The sequence below is a fragment of the Heteronotia binoei genome, chromosome 13, assembly GCF_032191835.1.
Source record: "Heteronotia binoei isolate CCM8104 ecotype False Entrance Well chromosome 13, APGP_CSIRO_Hbin_v1, whole genome shotgun sequence".
Taxonomy (NCBI): Eukaryota; Metazoa; Chordata; class Lepidosauria; order Squamata; family Gekkonidae; genus Heteronotia; species Heteronotia binoei.
The window spans coordinates 51,250,257-51,265,192 of NC_083235.1; the positions used below are offsets into that span (position 1 = coordinate 51,250,257).

The following is a 14,936-nucleotide window of genomic DNA, read 5'->3' on the forward strand; positions in this document are numbered from 1 at the left end:
GATGAAAACACTGGGTGTCTGTTGTCTTTACAGTAGCCCTGCCAGCTGTGAAAGGGGACACAGGTAATCAGCAGGTAAATCACATCTGACTGCCTCGTTTTTTTTTTTTTTTTTAATAAGGATTACTTCTTAATTTAAGGCAAAACAGATTTTGTGATCTGAAAAAGGTGCCTTTTTCTGAGAGGAAAAAAGCAGGAGTCAAGTTGCACCTTTAGGACCAACGAAGTTTTATTCAGAACGTTCGCTTTCGTGTGCTCTCTAAGCTCACTTCATCAGACGAGGGGATCCCCTCATCTGATGAAGTGTGCTTAGAGAGCACACGGAAGCTTACGTTCTGAATAAAACTTTGGTGGTCTTAAAGGTACACTTGACTCCTGCTTTGTTCAACTGCTTCAGACCAACACGGATGCCCTCTTGGATCTATCTGAGAGGAAAAGTTATAGATGATATAAAAACTGGGGGTCAGATTTAGCACTGAAGCTTTTCTTCTAGTTCCTAGCCATTAATTAAAATTCTTGTTTGCTTACAGAATTCTCTTGGTGACAGTGGGCCTCCATCTTTCAGCAAATCCTCTCTCAGGGCTGTTGTAAGAACAGAATGGGATCATCCCTGCATATGCTGCCCTGAGCATTTGAGTGTGAAAGATTTTTGTTTAGTAAGTTGAATAATGACTTGCACCCCTCCCCAAAATAAGGCAATATACATTGAAATCTTCAATACAGCCACCTCATCTGGAACCCCCATTGTCCTCATAGTCTGCAGAACTAGTTTTAAGTACCAATTTTGCTTTCTGCTGCATTGGGGAGGGACGGTGGCTCAGTGGTAGAGCATCTGCTTGGGAAGCAGAAGGTCCCAGGTTCAATCCCTGGCATCTCCAAAAAAGGGTCCAGGTAAATAGGTGTGAAAACCCTCAGCTTGGGACCCTGGAGAGCCGCTGCCAGTCTGAGAAGACAATACTGACTTTGACGGACCAAAGGTCTGATTCAGTATAAGGCAGCTTCATATGTTCATATGTTATGTTCATATGTTGGAACTTGGCTGAACAGACTTGCAATTCTGCTAATGGAAGGGGGATTCAAATAAGTTTCCTCGCCTAGGGCACCAAAAAGCCTGGCACCAGCCCTGCTGGTATCACAACTGAACTGGGTTTTTTTTTGGGGGGGGGGGTGGACTCTATGGCATTATATTCAGCTGCGGCCTCTCTCCTCCCCAAAGTCTGGCTTCTGTAGACTGCAGCACAAAATCATCAGAAATTCCCCAACCTGGAGCTGGCAACCCTGGTCAGGACTGGCCCCAAGGAGTTCTCTCTTAGAGGCCAAAATAGGACTGGAAAGGGCTTCCTCCCCCTGTCTTTCACTGATAGAACCAAGCTTGGTTGTAGAGTTGCCAGGTCCCGGGGACCTTGGGGGTAGAGCCAGGAGACTCTTCCATTCACCCCAATAAATAAATAAAAATACATAAGTGTAGTTCCCCTGAATACAGTCTTCATTTTCCTAATCCTCCAGCAGCTGGCTACACTTCTACTAAATGAAAGTGAACACACGCACACATTCTCACAAAGCAGCCAACATAAAACACAGTTTGCAAGCACACACTTTTGTGATCTCAGTGGGGCAATTTACTCACTGGAACTGATGACTGTAACCATCTTCTGTATTTCAACCAACTTCTTCAGATTAACAGGAAAACAAAAGCAGAGCAGCCTAGAGGGTGGATTTTACTTGCAGGGGGACTCTGCTCACTTCTCTTCCTTTCACACACTCACCAGGAAAGACCCAGGTAGTTCTGCCTATTCACCCTGCCCATTCAGTTTTCCTCTTGGTTTCCTATCCAAGTAGTAACCACAGGATTTAAAGGCACACACACTATCCAAAACACAGGCAGTCTGCAGGCTTCTGCTAAGCCTGCCAAGATATAAATGCAATTGGTGGCTGTTGGGGTGAGTGGGAAGGAGTCTGCAAAACCAAGGGATCACCTGCAGGGACCTGGGGATTGGCAAGTCTATTTGGTTGGCTACCAACAGGCACTGAGGGGAAAGTGAAGGCAGCTTCCTCAGTGGCCCAGTCTTAAACACAGGGTTCCATATTCTCTCTCTCTGTGTGTATCTAGAATAAAATACAATTGTTCTGCTGCCAAAGGATGTCATATTTGTGTCTCTGTCTCTCTGTTTGGTTCCCCAGAGAAGGAGGGGGAGGAGCCCTCAGTCAATTGAGGGAAGGCTTTCTGTGGCTGTTTCCCTCCTCATCCCTCCCTCAGCCAATTGAGGATAGGCTTTCTGTGGCAGATGTTTGCAAAATCACATGCTGACAACTACATTGCATGTAATTAAGATGACATATAATTAGTAAAATAAAATGTTTACAGAAAGGCAGCTGAGGCTACAGTGTGAATGATGCACATTGTAAAATTATATTGTTTAGGAGGTGCTAGCAGGTAACGTAGAAAAGATCAGGAAAAAAAATATTTTACGCCATTGGGATAAAAATACATCATGTTAAGAGACAGTGTGAGATTTGTGAGTGTGCCTGTATAGACATGTGTGTATGAGGGAGCTGTCAATAGGAGAGTTAAGTTAGTTGCATGGTTGTCTGGCCTCTTTTCTAAAGAAAAATAACTGACCCAAATGTGAAGAGAAAAAAGTAGAAATGTAAAAGTTTACTTCTTTATAGCCATGAAAGGAGCTGAAAGGAACTGCTGGGGACAAAAGAAAAAGAGACCACTAAGGTGCCTGTGGAAAGACTGACTGTCCCATTTAGAAATTATTTTTTTCTGCCAGATCCTAGAATTTTGTAAGCAAACAATCATTTTTTGAGATGTCATATATGGATTGAACATGGTGCTTATTGAAAAGCAAGCTTCGATAGCTAAATGAAGTTTAAAAGCATTAAAAATGTAATGAGCCTAACAAAGCTGTCATGCTCATACTTGAACAAAACCCCAATGTGCATATTAATGTCATTTTGCATTCTAGTTTCCTTGGCATTTGGTGGTACTTACCACATGTGCTGTTTTGCTTTAGGGTCCATACCTGTAGATGGCTCATCTAATAGAGTAACATAAGGATTCCCAAGCATACTTAAGGCAAAACATAACTGAAGAGAGAAAGGAAATGTGATTTTGATGGCTTTATGTATACAAAATTGTTTTCATGTGTTGTCAAGTTCCCAGTTTGTGGAATGCCCTTTGAAGAGAGGCCTGTCTGCCTCCACCACTGGTTGCCTGACAAGCAGAAAAATACCGGCCATTCCAGCAAACTTTTGGGATATAGCAGCTTCGGACATTCCGTCTCTTATTTACAACTTTACCATAGTTTAGACATAGGTGCTAGCTTCTTAGAGGATTTTTTAGACTGAAAATTATGATAAAAACATGTGGGGAACTACAAGGACTCGCAGAAGGCATGCTATTTTCCCTTCCCCCACTATTTTCTCCTTCCCTTCCCTGAAAGCCCCCACAGCTTCTCTCTTTATTCTGCTTCCTTCTCACTTTGTCACCCACCAGCCAACGTACCTTTATTTGCCCTCATCTTCAGTTTTCCTTTCATCCATCCCCCTGGCAGCCTCCACCCAGGACAACTATCACACGGGTGCATGGTGAAGAATCTAAAAGGACTTGCAGGGGACACCTCCCATCCCCTTTCTCACATTGCATCCCTCCTTCCAACTACCATATTGCCATATTTCCCTGTTTCCTTCTCTCCTTCCCCCTACCAACCATCCTATCTTTTATCTGTCATTCATCTTCAGCAGTATTTATTAACTTCAATAATAATAATAATAATAATAATAATAATAATAATAATAATAATAATAATAATAATAATAATAATAAGCTTTTATTTATATCCCGCCCTCCCCACCAAGGCAGGCTCAGGGCGGCTCACAAGACATGGAATGTACCATGATTATAAAATACAATTATACAATAAGATACAATTAAAACACATTAGATAAATAAATTAATTAAAATCACTATGAATTAAAAGGTGCTACAGTACAGTATATATATATATATCCAGATGGTTAGATGTCACATTCAGGATACCATCTTATAGGCCAGTTGAAAAAGGGCAGTTTTACAAGCCCTGCGGAACTGATTAAAGTCAGTAACGAACTCGGAACACAATTGGCAGCCAGTGCAGCTCCCGCAGCCTAGGCTGTACATGTTCCCACCGAGGTAGTCCCACTAACATGTTCCCACCGAGGTAGTCCCACTAACATGTTCCCACTGAGGTAGTCCCGCTATACCCTGCCATGATCCACAAGGAGGAACCAAAGCAGCTTATATAATTCTCTTTTCTTCTATTTTAGGCTGAGAATGTGTGAGTGACTCAAGATCAGTCAGTGAGCACCACAATAGAATACTAGATTTCATGTGGTATGAGCTATTGAACAGTAGTGAGCAGCCAGTCATGGAAGTCATGTAGTGCTAGCAGTCCATAGTTGTTGCCTGTCCTGGTCCAAGGAGTCTCCTCTAAAGGCCAAAGCAGCCCTGAAATTGGCCCTGTCCTCTCTCCCTGACCTTTATTGATACAAACAAAGGGTTCAGCTGACAATATTGCTGTAGACACCTAGCAACTAGGGTTGCCAGCCCCCATTCCCTAGTTTTGGGGCTCCTCTCCACCGCGGACCAGTTGGCCAGTGGGGGAAACTCCTCCCCTAAACAGGGACATCACCCTGTGATGTCCCTGATGTGAAGACATCACTTAGAAGTGATGTCATCATGTTGGGGGTGTTGCAAGGAGGATGCGCTGGTTTTTGGGCAAACTATGGTTTAAGCCAAATTTAACCATAGAGTTTGCCCAAAAATCAGAGAATCCCCTCTATGACATCACTGCACACTCCTGAAATGTCCCTAAATCCGCTTGCTGGATGGGCGAGAGGACCTGGCAACCTTATAAGCAACACTCACAGAGGGTGTTAGTTTTCTTAAGTTACAGGCCACTGGGTACTGTTTCTATTATTTTGGAGGGTTTAACTCCCAGTTTTGTTTTTGTTTTTTTAGGTTTCAGATTTTTCTGCAAATATGGGGTTTTTCTCAGGGTTGTAGAAATATCTGTCTTGTCTGTTCATTGATTCAGTCTCCAGATTTAAGAACTCACATATTTGGCAGTGCTGAAAGTTAGTTATATATTGATCTTTAAAATAAATAAATAAAACATCTATAGTAAATTCAGTTTTTTGACAACAAAATACCTTTCGTTTTATTCCTGCTGCAAGTTTCTTTGTTTTTTTCTGTAGATGTTCCTCGAAATCAAGTGCACTGGAGATACTGCAAAATACCAAATGCAGAACATTGTCATACTATAGTTTCCTAAAGTGCTGTCGCCAGTACATTAACACTGCAATCCTTGCACATTTATCCAGGAATAAGACCCACAGATTACTGCCTATCATATTTCAATATCAGTTAGGGTATGCCTAGAACAGGGAAAGGGGATTACATTTATGACCAATTTTCTTTTTAAATCCGTTGCTGATCTAGTGCTATGGTTAAGGATGTTTGTAAATATTTTCTTTTCAATTTTTTTTTTACTTTGGAGGTTGGTCGTCAGTTTCTGTACCACCTAAATCTCCAACCGTCTTGCACACTAGTGCGAGAGGGGCCCCCCAACTTCTGGGTGAGGCCCCCTGACTTGGGGCCCCCAAACAGCCCCCCGGGGCCTCTGCTGCATCCTGGAGCGTACGGCAGAGGGCAGAAGCAGTCCCTAGCCTCCCCCTCCAGTTAAAAGAGCTGCGGGCCGATCAGCGGGCCCTTTAACCCAGCATGGGATTCAACTGCTCCATAGCTATTGGTGCTCCTGGCTTGGCTGGTGACGAGGAGTAGGGGTGCACTAGGACCCTGTGGAGCAGACCCTGCTGGCAGCCTATTGTCAGCCATCTGGGACTCTTTCTCTCGAGGGGGGCCGGGAGCCTCTATAAATTTTAGCAGCATTTTGACATCTAAAAGCTTCCTCGCCACGCACACACACACACATCCTGGTAAGTAAATGTTCCCTCTGACTGCAAATTTTCCCCCTTCTGCTGCATATCTGAAGCTCTTCATGTTCTTTGTAATTCACAAAGTAAAACTCACTCACTCCCCCCCACACACAGGGAAAGAGCATTTCCTCTTTTAAGCCCCTCCGCTCCTTCCTCAGTCTCTCTAGCAAGCCATTTCTTTAGCTCCAGCTCCATAAGGCAGGTTCCTACCAAGAGAGTAGGATACCCTGTATGTGTGTTCACTGTAACTTGTGAACAGGATACCCTGTATGTGTGTTCACTGTAACTTGTGAACAGGACTTGTGTGTGTGCATGTGTGTTTGGGGGGGGGGGGGTGGAGGCTGGTAATATGCTTTCAATACAGTTATCCTGTATTTGGGTAGCAGAATTGTGATATATGGGCTTTAATTCATAGAGTTAACAACTCTGGCTGGTAAATTCCTGGATATTTTTGGTGGATCCTGAGAACAGGGAGCTTACTGGCATGTAAAGTCCACATCCCCCCCCCCCCCCAAAAAGCCATTCTGTACAGAGGAAATTATCTCTGTAGTCCAGAGAACAGTTGTAATTCTGGGTGATCTCCAGGCCCCACCAGGAGGATGGTAGCCCAATATCTTGGGAGTAAACCCACTGAATAAGAGGACTAAAGGTAGTTCTGCTTTCCATTGCTTCAGGTGACCATTCTGTAGTTTGCTTTAATTTTCACACACACACCACCGCCCTCCCAACTTTGTTATTCCAAGGAGGTCTCCCATCTAAATACTTGCCAGAGCAATTTCAAGTTTTTGAAAACTGGTTATCAGTGGGGGGGGGGGGGGGTAGTAGGGAGTTTGAGTGTTCTGGGAACAGAAACAGATTTGGTTGGATAGCAGCGTTGGTCTGAAGTAATAGAACAGAATTTGAATCCAGTGGCTCCTTTAAGGCCAACAAAGTTTAATCCTGGCTGTGTGGAGCACCAGCCAGTGTGATGGTAGGTCAGGGTGGCCATGAGAGTGGCTATGGGTTGGGGCCCTTGAGTGCCCCCCAAAAAAATCAAAGGCCCCCTGACCTTCTAAATCCTGGCTACGGAGCTGAGAGGGGCCCCTGGGCTGGGAGGAAAGCAGTCTGTGTGCACATGGCTATTTCTTGAGGGAGCCCCAAAGGTGTAAGTGGTCCCTGGGGTAACCAGGTTCTGGGTAACGGAGGACACAGAGGAAGGGCCCTCAAGTTGGGAAAGGAGCTAGGTGCCCTGTCTGTCCTAGCAGGACCCCTCCCCACACAGAGTGCAGTTGGTGGCAGTGAGTTACCCTAGTGGAAGGCAGAAGTACCGTAACCCCCTCCAGGAGTTGGCAATGTCAAGGAATAGTGGGGAGAGCAGGGTCTGCAAGTCAAAGCAAGCCTGTTCAGTCTCAGTACCTGAATAGGGGTGTGCTGTACATGTGTCAATAGCTACAGATACCAGCCTAAGAAAACCTTAATACAGCAGCATGGATTCATTGTTTCTTTTCACATTTTATGAAAAGATCAATGAGATTTATCTTTGCACAATATAAGACCAGTACACATTGATCAGTATCCATTTTGGAGGAGGGGTTCAGTGATTGTTTATTAATTTTCCACATTTTCTTCATCCTATTGAGACTAATTGTAGTACAACAGGGTTGCACCTACCTGTAACTGTTGTTCATCCAGTATCTTCTGTGCAGATGCACACAGGGATTGTGCATGAGCAGGCCTGCTATCGAAGAGGTATTTACAGCTAAAAGCCTCCAAGAGGTTTCAGAGAGCTCTGAGAGAGAGCAGAGAATAAGTGCTATAAGGGTGAGGTTTGGCTTTCTAAGCAGCTGGGGAAGTTGCTGAGAATTTCTGAGTTTGTGTGACCGCTGAAAACTCTGAGTTTGTGGCTGCTGGGGAACTGCTGTCTGTTTGGTTTGAGTGGGCTGAACATGATTGAAGGTGATGGTTGCTGATTAATTAGGAGTGGCTGTGTTCCCCGCCCTCTTTGCATAATTAAGCTGCGCCTTGCCAGGGTGAGAGCTAAAGGGCTCTTGGCCCGTGGCTCTTAGCCTGGGGGCTCTGTAAGGACCAGGAACCCAGATCCCTATTTTCCTTGTGTTCCCAATAAGGTAAGTTGACCCTCCAGAAGGGGAGCCACATAAACAAACAGGATTTAAAAGGGGACTGTATATTTTTTTAAAAAGCTATCATGAAGGTAGAATGCCAGCGGGGGTGGGGGGGTGGGGGCTTTCCAGTGTTTTGCACTGAGTATCACATGTATGACTATCTGCCCACAGGACAGAAGTCTTGGGTGTGTGCTTGATGCAAGGAGCTCCTGGTGCTCAGGGAATGAGTTCGTACCCTTGAGGCCGAGATGACTGACCTGGAGAAGCAGAGACAGTCAGTTAGGCACTCGGAGAAGACTCTCGGAGACATATTAGATGAGCTCCACTCTGAATGCGGCAGCCCCGTTGCTGCCAAGGGGCATGAGGGTCGAGAGGGAACAGGGCACCGTGCTGAGGATAAGGGGAATGCGCCCTCAGAAGGGACCTCTTCTTCAGTTGGTGGGTGGGTATCCTTTCATGCCAAGGAACCATCCCTGGGCAGGGAGAGAGGGGGGGGGTCTTGGTAGTTGGTGATTCAATCCTTAGGCAAGTAGACAGCTGGGTGGCTAAACCGCGTACTGACCGTATGGTGACTTGCCTGCCTGGTGCGAAGGTAGCGGACATTATGTGTGTAGTAGATAGGCTGATAGACAGTGCTGGGGAGGAGCCAGTGGTCGTGGTGCATGTTGGCACCAACGATGTGGGGAAATGCAATCGTGAGGTCCAGGAGGAAAAATTTAGGCTGCTAGGCAGAAGATTTAAGGCCAGGACCTTCAAGGTAGCCTTCTCAGAAGTGCTACCTGTTCCACGTGCAGGGCTGGAGAGACAGGCACAAATTAGAAGTCTCAATGTATGGATGAGACGATGGTGTAGGGAGGAAGGGTTTAATTTTGTTAGGCACTGGGATGCTTTCTGGAATAAGCAGGAGCTGTACAAAAGAGACGGTCTCCAGTTGTCCCCAGATGGAACCAGGCTTCTGGCACTTAAAATCAAAAAAGGTGGCAGAGCAGTTTTTAAACTAAATCTTGGGGGGAAACCGACAGGAGATGAAATGTCTCTGGTTCGGGAGGACTCATCTCAAAGAGATGAAGGGTTAGTTGTTACTCTTTTACCGGGTAGATCAGAGTTGTCCACTGAGATGGTGACAAATAGTATGCACTGTCTGCCAAAGTCACGAGGCAGCAGGAGGAAGGTTGCGGGCCTAGCTTGCCTGGGAAATTATAGATGTCTGTATACAAATGCTAGAAGCGTTTGAAGTAAAATTGGTGAGTTGGAATGTTTAGTGTTGGGAGAAAACATAGACATTGTGGGAATTTCAGAAACTTGGTGGAATGAGGAGAATCAGGCAGACACGGTGATTCCTGGATATAAGTTATATCAGAAGGATAGGGAGAGAAGGGTTGGAGGTGGGGTGGCTCTGTATGTCAGAGAGGGTATACAGTCCAGTAAGACTGAGGTAAGAGAATTAGATTCCCTTGCTTTGGGTTGAAATAGAGGGCCCAAAAGGAAATTTAACTATGGGAGTTTGTTATCGCCCACCAAATCAAAAGATAGAGGACGATTATAATATGATGGAAGGATTAAGGATAGTGGCTAAACTGTGTCGTAATAGGTGATTTTAACTACCTGCAGATTGATTGGGTCAATATGTGTAGGTCAAGAGAAAGAGATTGAGTTTCTAGATGCTCTCAATGACTGTGCTATGGAGCAGATGGTTTCAGAACCTACCAGGGGTGGGGCGATCCTGGATTTGGTCAAAGTAATGCCCAAGACTTGGTGAGAGATGTAAAAGTGATCCCACAGCTTGGGAGCAGTGACCATAATGTTATTGATTTCACCATTTGTATAAATAGAGAGTTTCCCCAAAAGATCAGCACAACCACATTTAACTTTAAAAGGGGTAAATTCTCTGAGATGAGGAGGCATGTGAAGAGGAAACTGAATGGAAAGGTAAATACAGTCAAAACCCTTGGGGAAGCTTGGAGGCTATTTAAAATTACAATCCTAGAAGCTCAGATAAAATATACACAACAAGTTAGGAAAGGCACAAACAGGTATAAGAAAAAGCCTGCATGGTTAACAAAGTAATGGAAGCTGTAAAAGGTAAGAAGCACTCCTTTAAGTGGTGGAAAGCTAGTCCAAGTGAGATTAATAAAAGGGAACAGGCTGTGGCAAATCAAATGCAAGACTGTGATCAGGCAGGCAAAAAGAGACTATGAGGAGCATATTGCAAAAAACATAAAGACCAACAATAAAAATTTCTTCAAGTATATTAGAAGCAGGAAACCAGCCAGGGTGGCAGTGGGGCCCTTGGATGACCAAGGGATAAAAGGATTACTGAAGGAGGATAGGGAAATGGCTGAGAAGCTGAATGCATTTTTTGCCTCCGTCTTCACTGTGGAAGATGAGAAGTGTTTGCCCAGAACACCAGAACCACTTATTTTGGAAGGGGTGTTGAAAGACCTGAGTCAGATTGAGGTGACAAGAGAGGAGGTCCTGCAACTGATAGAAGAATTAAAAACTAATAAGTCACCAAGTCCGGATGGCATACATCCAAGAGTTCTGAAAGAACTCAAAGTTGAACTTGTGGATCTCCTGACAAAAATATGTAATCTTTCATTAAAATCTGTCTCCGTTCCTGAGGACTGGAAGGTAGTAAATGTCACCCCCATCTTTAAAAAGGGTTCCAGAGGAGATCCGGGAAATTTCAGGCCAGTCAGTCTGACTTCAATACCGGGAAAGTTGGTAGAAACCATTATCAAGGACAGAATGAGTAGGCACATTGATGAACACAAGTTATTGAGGAAGACTCAGCATGGGTTTTGTAAGGGAAGATCTTGCCTCACTAACCTGTTACATTTCTTTGAGAGGGTGAACAAACATGTGGACAAAGGAGACCCAATAGATGTTGTTTACCTTGACTTCCAGAAAGCTTTTGATAAAGTTCCTCATCAAAGGCTCCTTAGTAAGGTCAAGAGTCATGGAGTAAAAGGACAGATCCTCTTGTAGATCAAAAACTGGCTAATTAATAGGAAGCAGAGAGTGAGTATAAATGGGCAGTCTTCGCAGTGGAGGACAGCAAGCAGTGGGGTGCTGCAGGGCTTAGTACTGGGTCCCATGCTCTTTAACTTGTTCATAAATGATTTGTAGTTGGGAGTAAGCAGTGAAGTGGCCAAGTTTGCAGATGACACTAAATTGTTCAGGGTGGTGAGAACCAGAGAGGATTGTGAGGCACTCCAAAGTGATCTGTTGAGGCTGGGTAAGTGGGTGTCAACGTGGCAGATGAGGTTCAATGTGCTCAAGTGCAAAGTAATGCACATTGGGGCCAAGAATCCCAGCTACAAATACAAGTTGATGGGTTGTGAACTGACAGAGACTGACCAAGAGAGAAATCTTGGGGTCATGGTGGATAACTCACTGAAAATGTCAAGACAGTGTGCGATTGCAATAAAAAAGGCCAACGCCATGCTGAGAATTATTAGGAAGGGAATTGAAAACAAATCAGCCAGTATCATAATGCCCCTGTATAAATCGATGGTGCGGTCTCATTTGGAATACTGTGTACAATTCTGGTCACCACACCTCAAAAAGGATATTATAGCATTGGAAAAAGTCCAGAAACGGGCAACTAGAATGATTAAAGATTTGGAACACTTTCCCTATGAAGAAAGGTTAAAACACTTGGGGCTCTTTAGCCTGGAGAAACGTCGAATGCAGGGTTACATGACAGAGGTTTACAAAATTATGCATGGGATGGAGAAAGTAGAGAAAAAAGTACTTTTCTCCCTTTCTCACAATACAAGAACTTGTGGGCATTCAATGAAATCACTGAGCAGTCAGGTTAAAACGGATAGAAGGATTAACATGTGGAATTCACTGCCACAGGAGGTGGTGGCGGCTACAAGCATAGCCAGCTTTAAGAGGGGGTTATATAAAAATATGGAGCAGAGGTCCATCAGTGGCTATTAGTCACAGTGTGTGTGTGTATTTGGCCACTGTGTGACACAGAGTGTTGGACTGGATGGGCCATTGGCCTGATCCAACATGGCTTCTCTTATGTTCTTATGAGGTGCTGTGCATCAGAGCCAAGAAACTTGTTTCCGCCTAGTGACCATGTGCTCCCACACAGCAGCATCCCACGCTTAATACCTCTAGCATCACTGAAGCCAGAGTATGCAGTGGGACAGAAGGGAGGGTATGTGCCTACACAGAAAACAGTCAGTGAACAGCAGTTACAGGTAGGTGCAACCCTGTTTTCATCATCCAACTTCTGTGCAGTCCCATATGGAGATTCTAGCAATCTGCTCACCAGGTGGTGGGGCATACTCTCTTCACTTAAACAGTGAGTGCAAGACTGCCTTTCTCACTTCAGCTTATTGTTTTGCATGCAGATCCAATGCATGATGATGTATGAAGGTGTCTGCTGAAGACCAAATAGCTGCTTAGCACATCTCTGTCAACAGCACTCAATCAAAGAAGACTGCACAGGAAACTATATGGAATGGGTCTGAACATTATGGGGGCATGGTAACCTTGCCAAAACAGCATTCTCTGATGGTGGAGACAATCCACAGAGTTAGAGTTTGAGAAGAAGTCCCCTTTCCTCTATTTGCTCTATTGCTTTGTCACTGAGGAACTCCAAGGTTCTCTTAAGGTATAATAATAAGGCACTTCTAACATCTAGTGAATGTAACAGTTGCTCTGATTCAGAACTTGGTGTAGGAAAGAAGACTGGCAAAATAATGTTCGAGATAAGTAGAATCAGGAAACAACTTGGGGGAGAAATCTGAGCTCCTATAAATTTAACCCTTTGAGATGGGTTTAGATTGGATTTCTCCTAGTTAACAAGGTTCTAATCTCTAGCAGGTTTCCAGAACTAAGGAACAAATTGTCATTATGTTGTCAAAGGCTTCACGGCCGGAGTTCATTGGTTGTTGTAGATTTTCTGGGCTGTATGGCTGTGGTCTTGGCACTGTAGAGCCTGACGTTTCACCAGCAGCTGTGATTGGCATACCTCTGAGGATGCCAGTCACAGCTGCTGGTGAAACGTCAGTTTCTACAAGGCCAACACCATGGCCATACCACCCGGAAAATCTATGACCAAATTGTCATTCATTGACCAGCCACAAATAACCTATCATTTAAGTAAGGGAAGATCTGACAACCCTGTAAATACAAATAGGTGACCACTGAAGCTAGGCACTTAGAGTTGCTATGGCCAAGCCTAGTTGCTATGGCCAAGCCAAAGGGAAAGAAAATGTATTGAAAGACACAGGTACCACAGATAAATGTTGAGGGTGAATAGAAATATGAAAGTAAGTATCCCTTCAATCAAAAACAATAAACCAACAATTAAACTTTAATTACTGAGGAAATGGGAGACCATACAGACAGGGCTGGTCCTGCCACTAGGCAAACTAGGTGATTGCCTAGGGCACCGGCCTTCTGGGGGTTACCAAATTGGGTGCCCCTTATGTGACTCAGTGATGCTATCAGTGCAGAGGGGGATGCCAGAAGGTAGCCTTGCCTAGGGTGCCAGACAATCTAGGGCTGGCCCTGCATACAGAACTTAGCACCAAAACTGTTTCAAAATTGTTTAATATTTTAAAGTGCAATTGTTAATTTAACTGATCTTATTGTAACTGTTTTTACTATTTTATAGTTGTATTGTTTTATTGTGCATAGTCAATGTTGTTAGCCGCCCTGAGCCTGCTTTGGCGGGGAGGGCGGGATATAAATACAATAAATATATAAATAAATAAACTTGGAAACGTTTAGGAAAACATTCAGATTTCTGAGGTCCAGAATGGGCCTTGTCTGCCCTATCTTTTTTTTCCCAATTAGTTTACTTAAGGTTTGAAGCATGTCAGGTGCTGCTCAGTTAGCTACTTCCAACTGGAAAGAACATGGAGGAACCAATTTAAACTCTAATCTATATCCAAATTTAATAATAAATAAGAAATGATGGCTTCCCAGACAGCATAAAACTGGGCCAACCTATCACCAAACTTAACAGGTGTGGGGTTCACTGCTAGTCGGAAATCAGATTTTTGTGATGAGGCTGCCTCTCTCTAAGGAGGTGGCTGCTGTGTTGATCTAGGATAGCTAGAGCTCTTGCATTTGGAATATACCTGTTGGGGAGTATTCATAGCAATAGGATACTGGGCCCCCCCCCGTAATTAGAGGATTGGTAGTCCCTCTGGTATGGGTCCCAGGGTTGCAGTGCAAATGGCCTATGCTTGTACTGAGAAGAGCCTGGTTGAGACACCCATAATGATTTTGCTGATACTTACTCTTCTTGATTAAGAATAGCATCTCATCAGTCTTAGTAGAGAACATCATGGAACCCTCAAAAGATAGGTTTCTATTTTCTGTTTGGTCTCCACAGGCAACGCTGTTGACCTCAACCAGGCATGACAGCTGAGAATGATGGAGCTTGCCATGCCATGTAAGGCAATAAGCAGAATGTCTCCTGGCACTGATCTGTTGCTTTGAGAGTTTTTCCGCTTTGGCCTGTAAAACTTTAGCACGGGGTCTTTTATCATCAGGGAGGAGCTCCAAGAAGGGCATGATTCTTTCCCAGAGGAAGAGTTGGTAACCTGCCATAATGGTTTGGTAGTTTGCAATTTTGAACCCCACTGCAGCAGAAGAAAAAAGCTTCCATCCAAGTCCAGAGAAGGGCAACTACTGTAGAATGATTAAAGGGCTGGAGCACTTTCCCTATGAAGAAAGGTTGAAACGCTTGGGACTCTTTAGCTTGGAGAAACGTCGACAGCGGGGTGACATGATAGAGGTTTACAAGATAATGCATGGGATGGAGAAAGTAGAGAAAGAAGTACTTTTCTCCCTTTCTCACAATACAAGAACTCGTGGG

At 44.3% G+C, this 14,936-nt stretch overlaps 1 protein-coding gene across 2 annotated transcripts in view; it reads right to left on the minus strand.

Moving 5' to 3' along the window:
• The window catches only part of ABCA5 (ATP binding cassette subfamily A member 5), a 125,043-nt gene that overhangs the window by 16,009 nt on the left and 94,098 nt on the right, over positions 1-14,936 (minus strand). For both annotated transcript variants that reach the window (XM_060252221.1, XM_060252222.1), the window contains 2 exons: positions 5,196-5,271; positions 2,998-3,092 (listed from right to left, as the gene is read on the minus strand). In XM_060252221.1, coding sequence (XP_060108204.1) covers positions 2,998-3,092; positions 5,196-5,271 — 171 coding nt within the window. The remainder of the gene's footprint in view (positions 1-2,997; positions 3,093-5,195; positions 5,272-14,936) is intronic.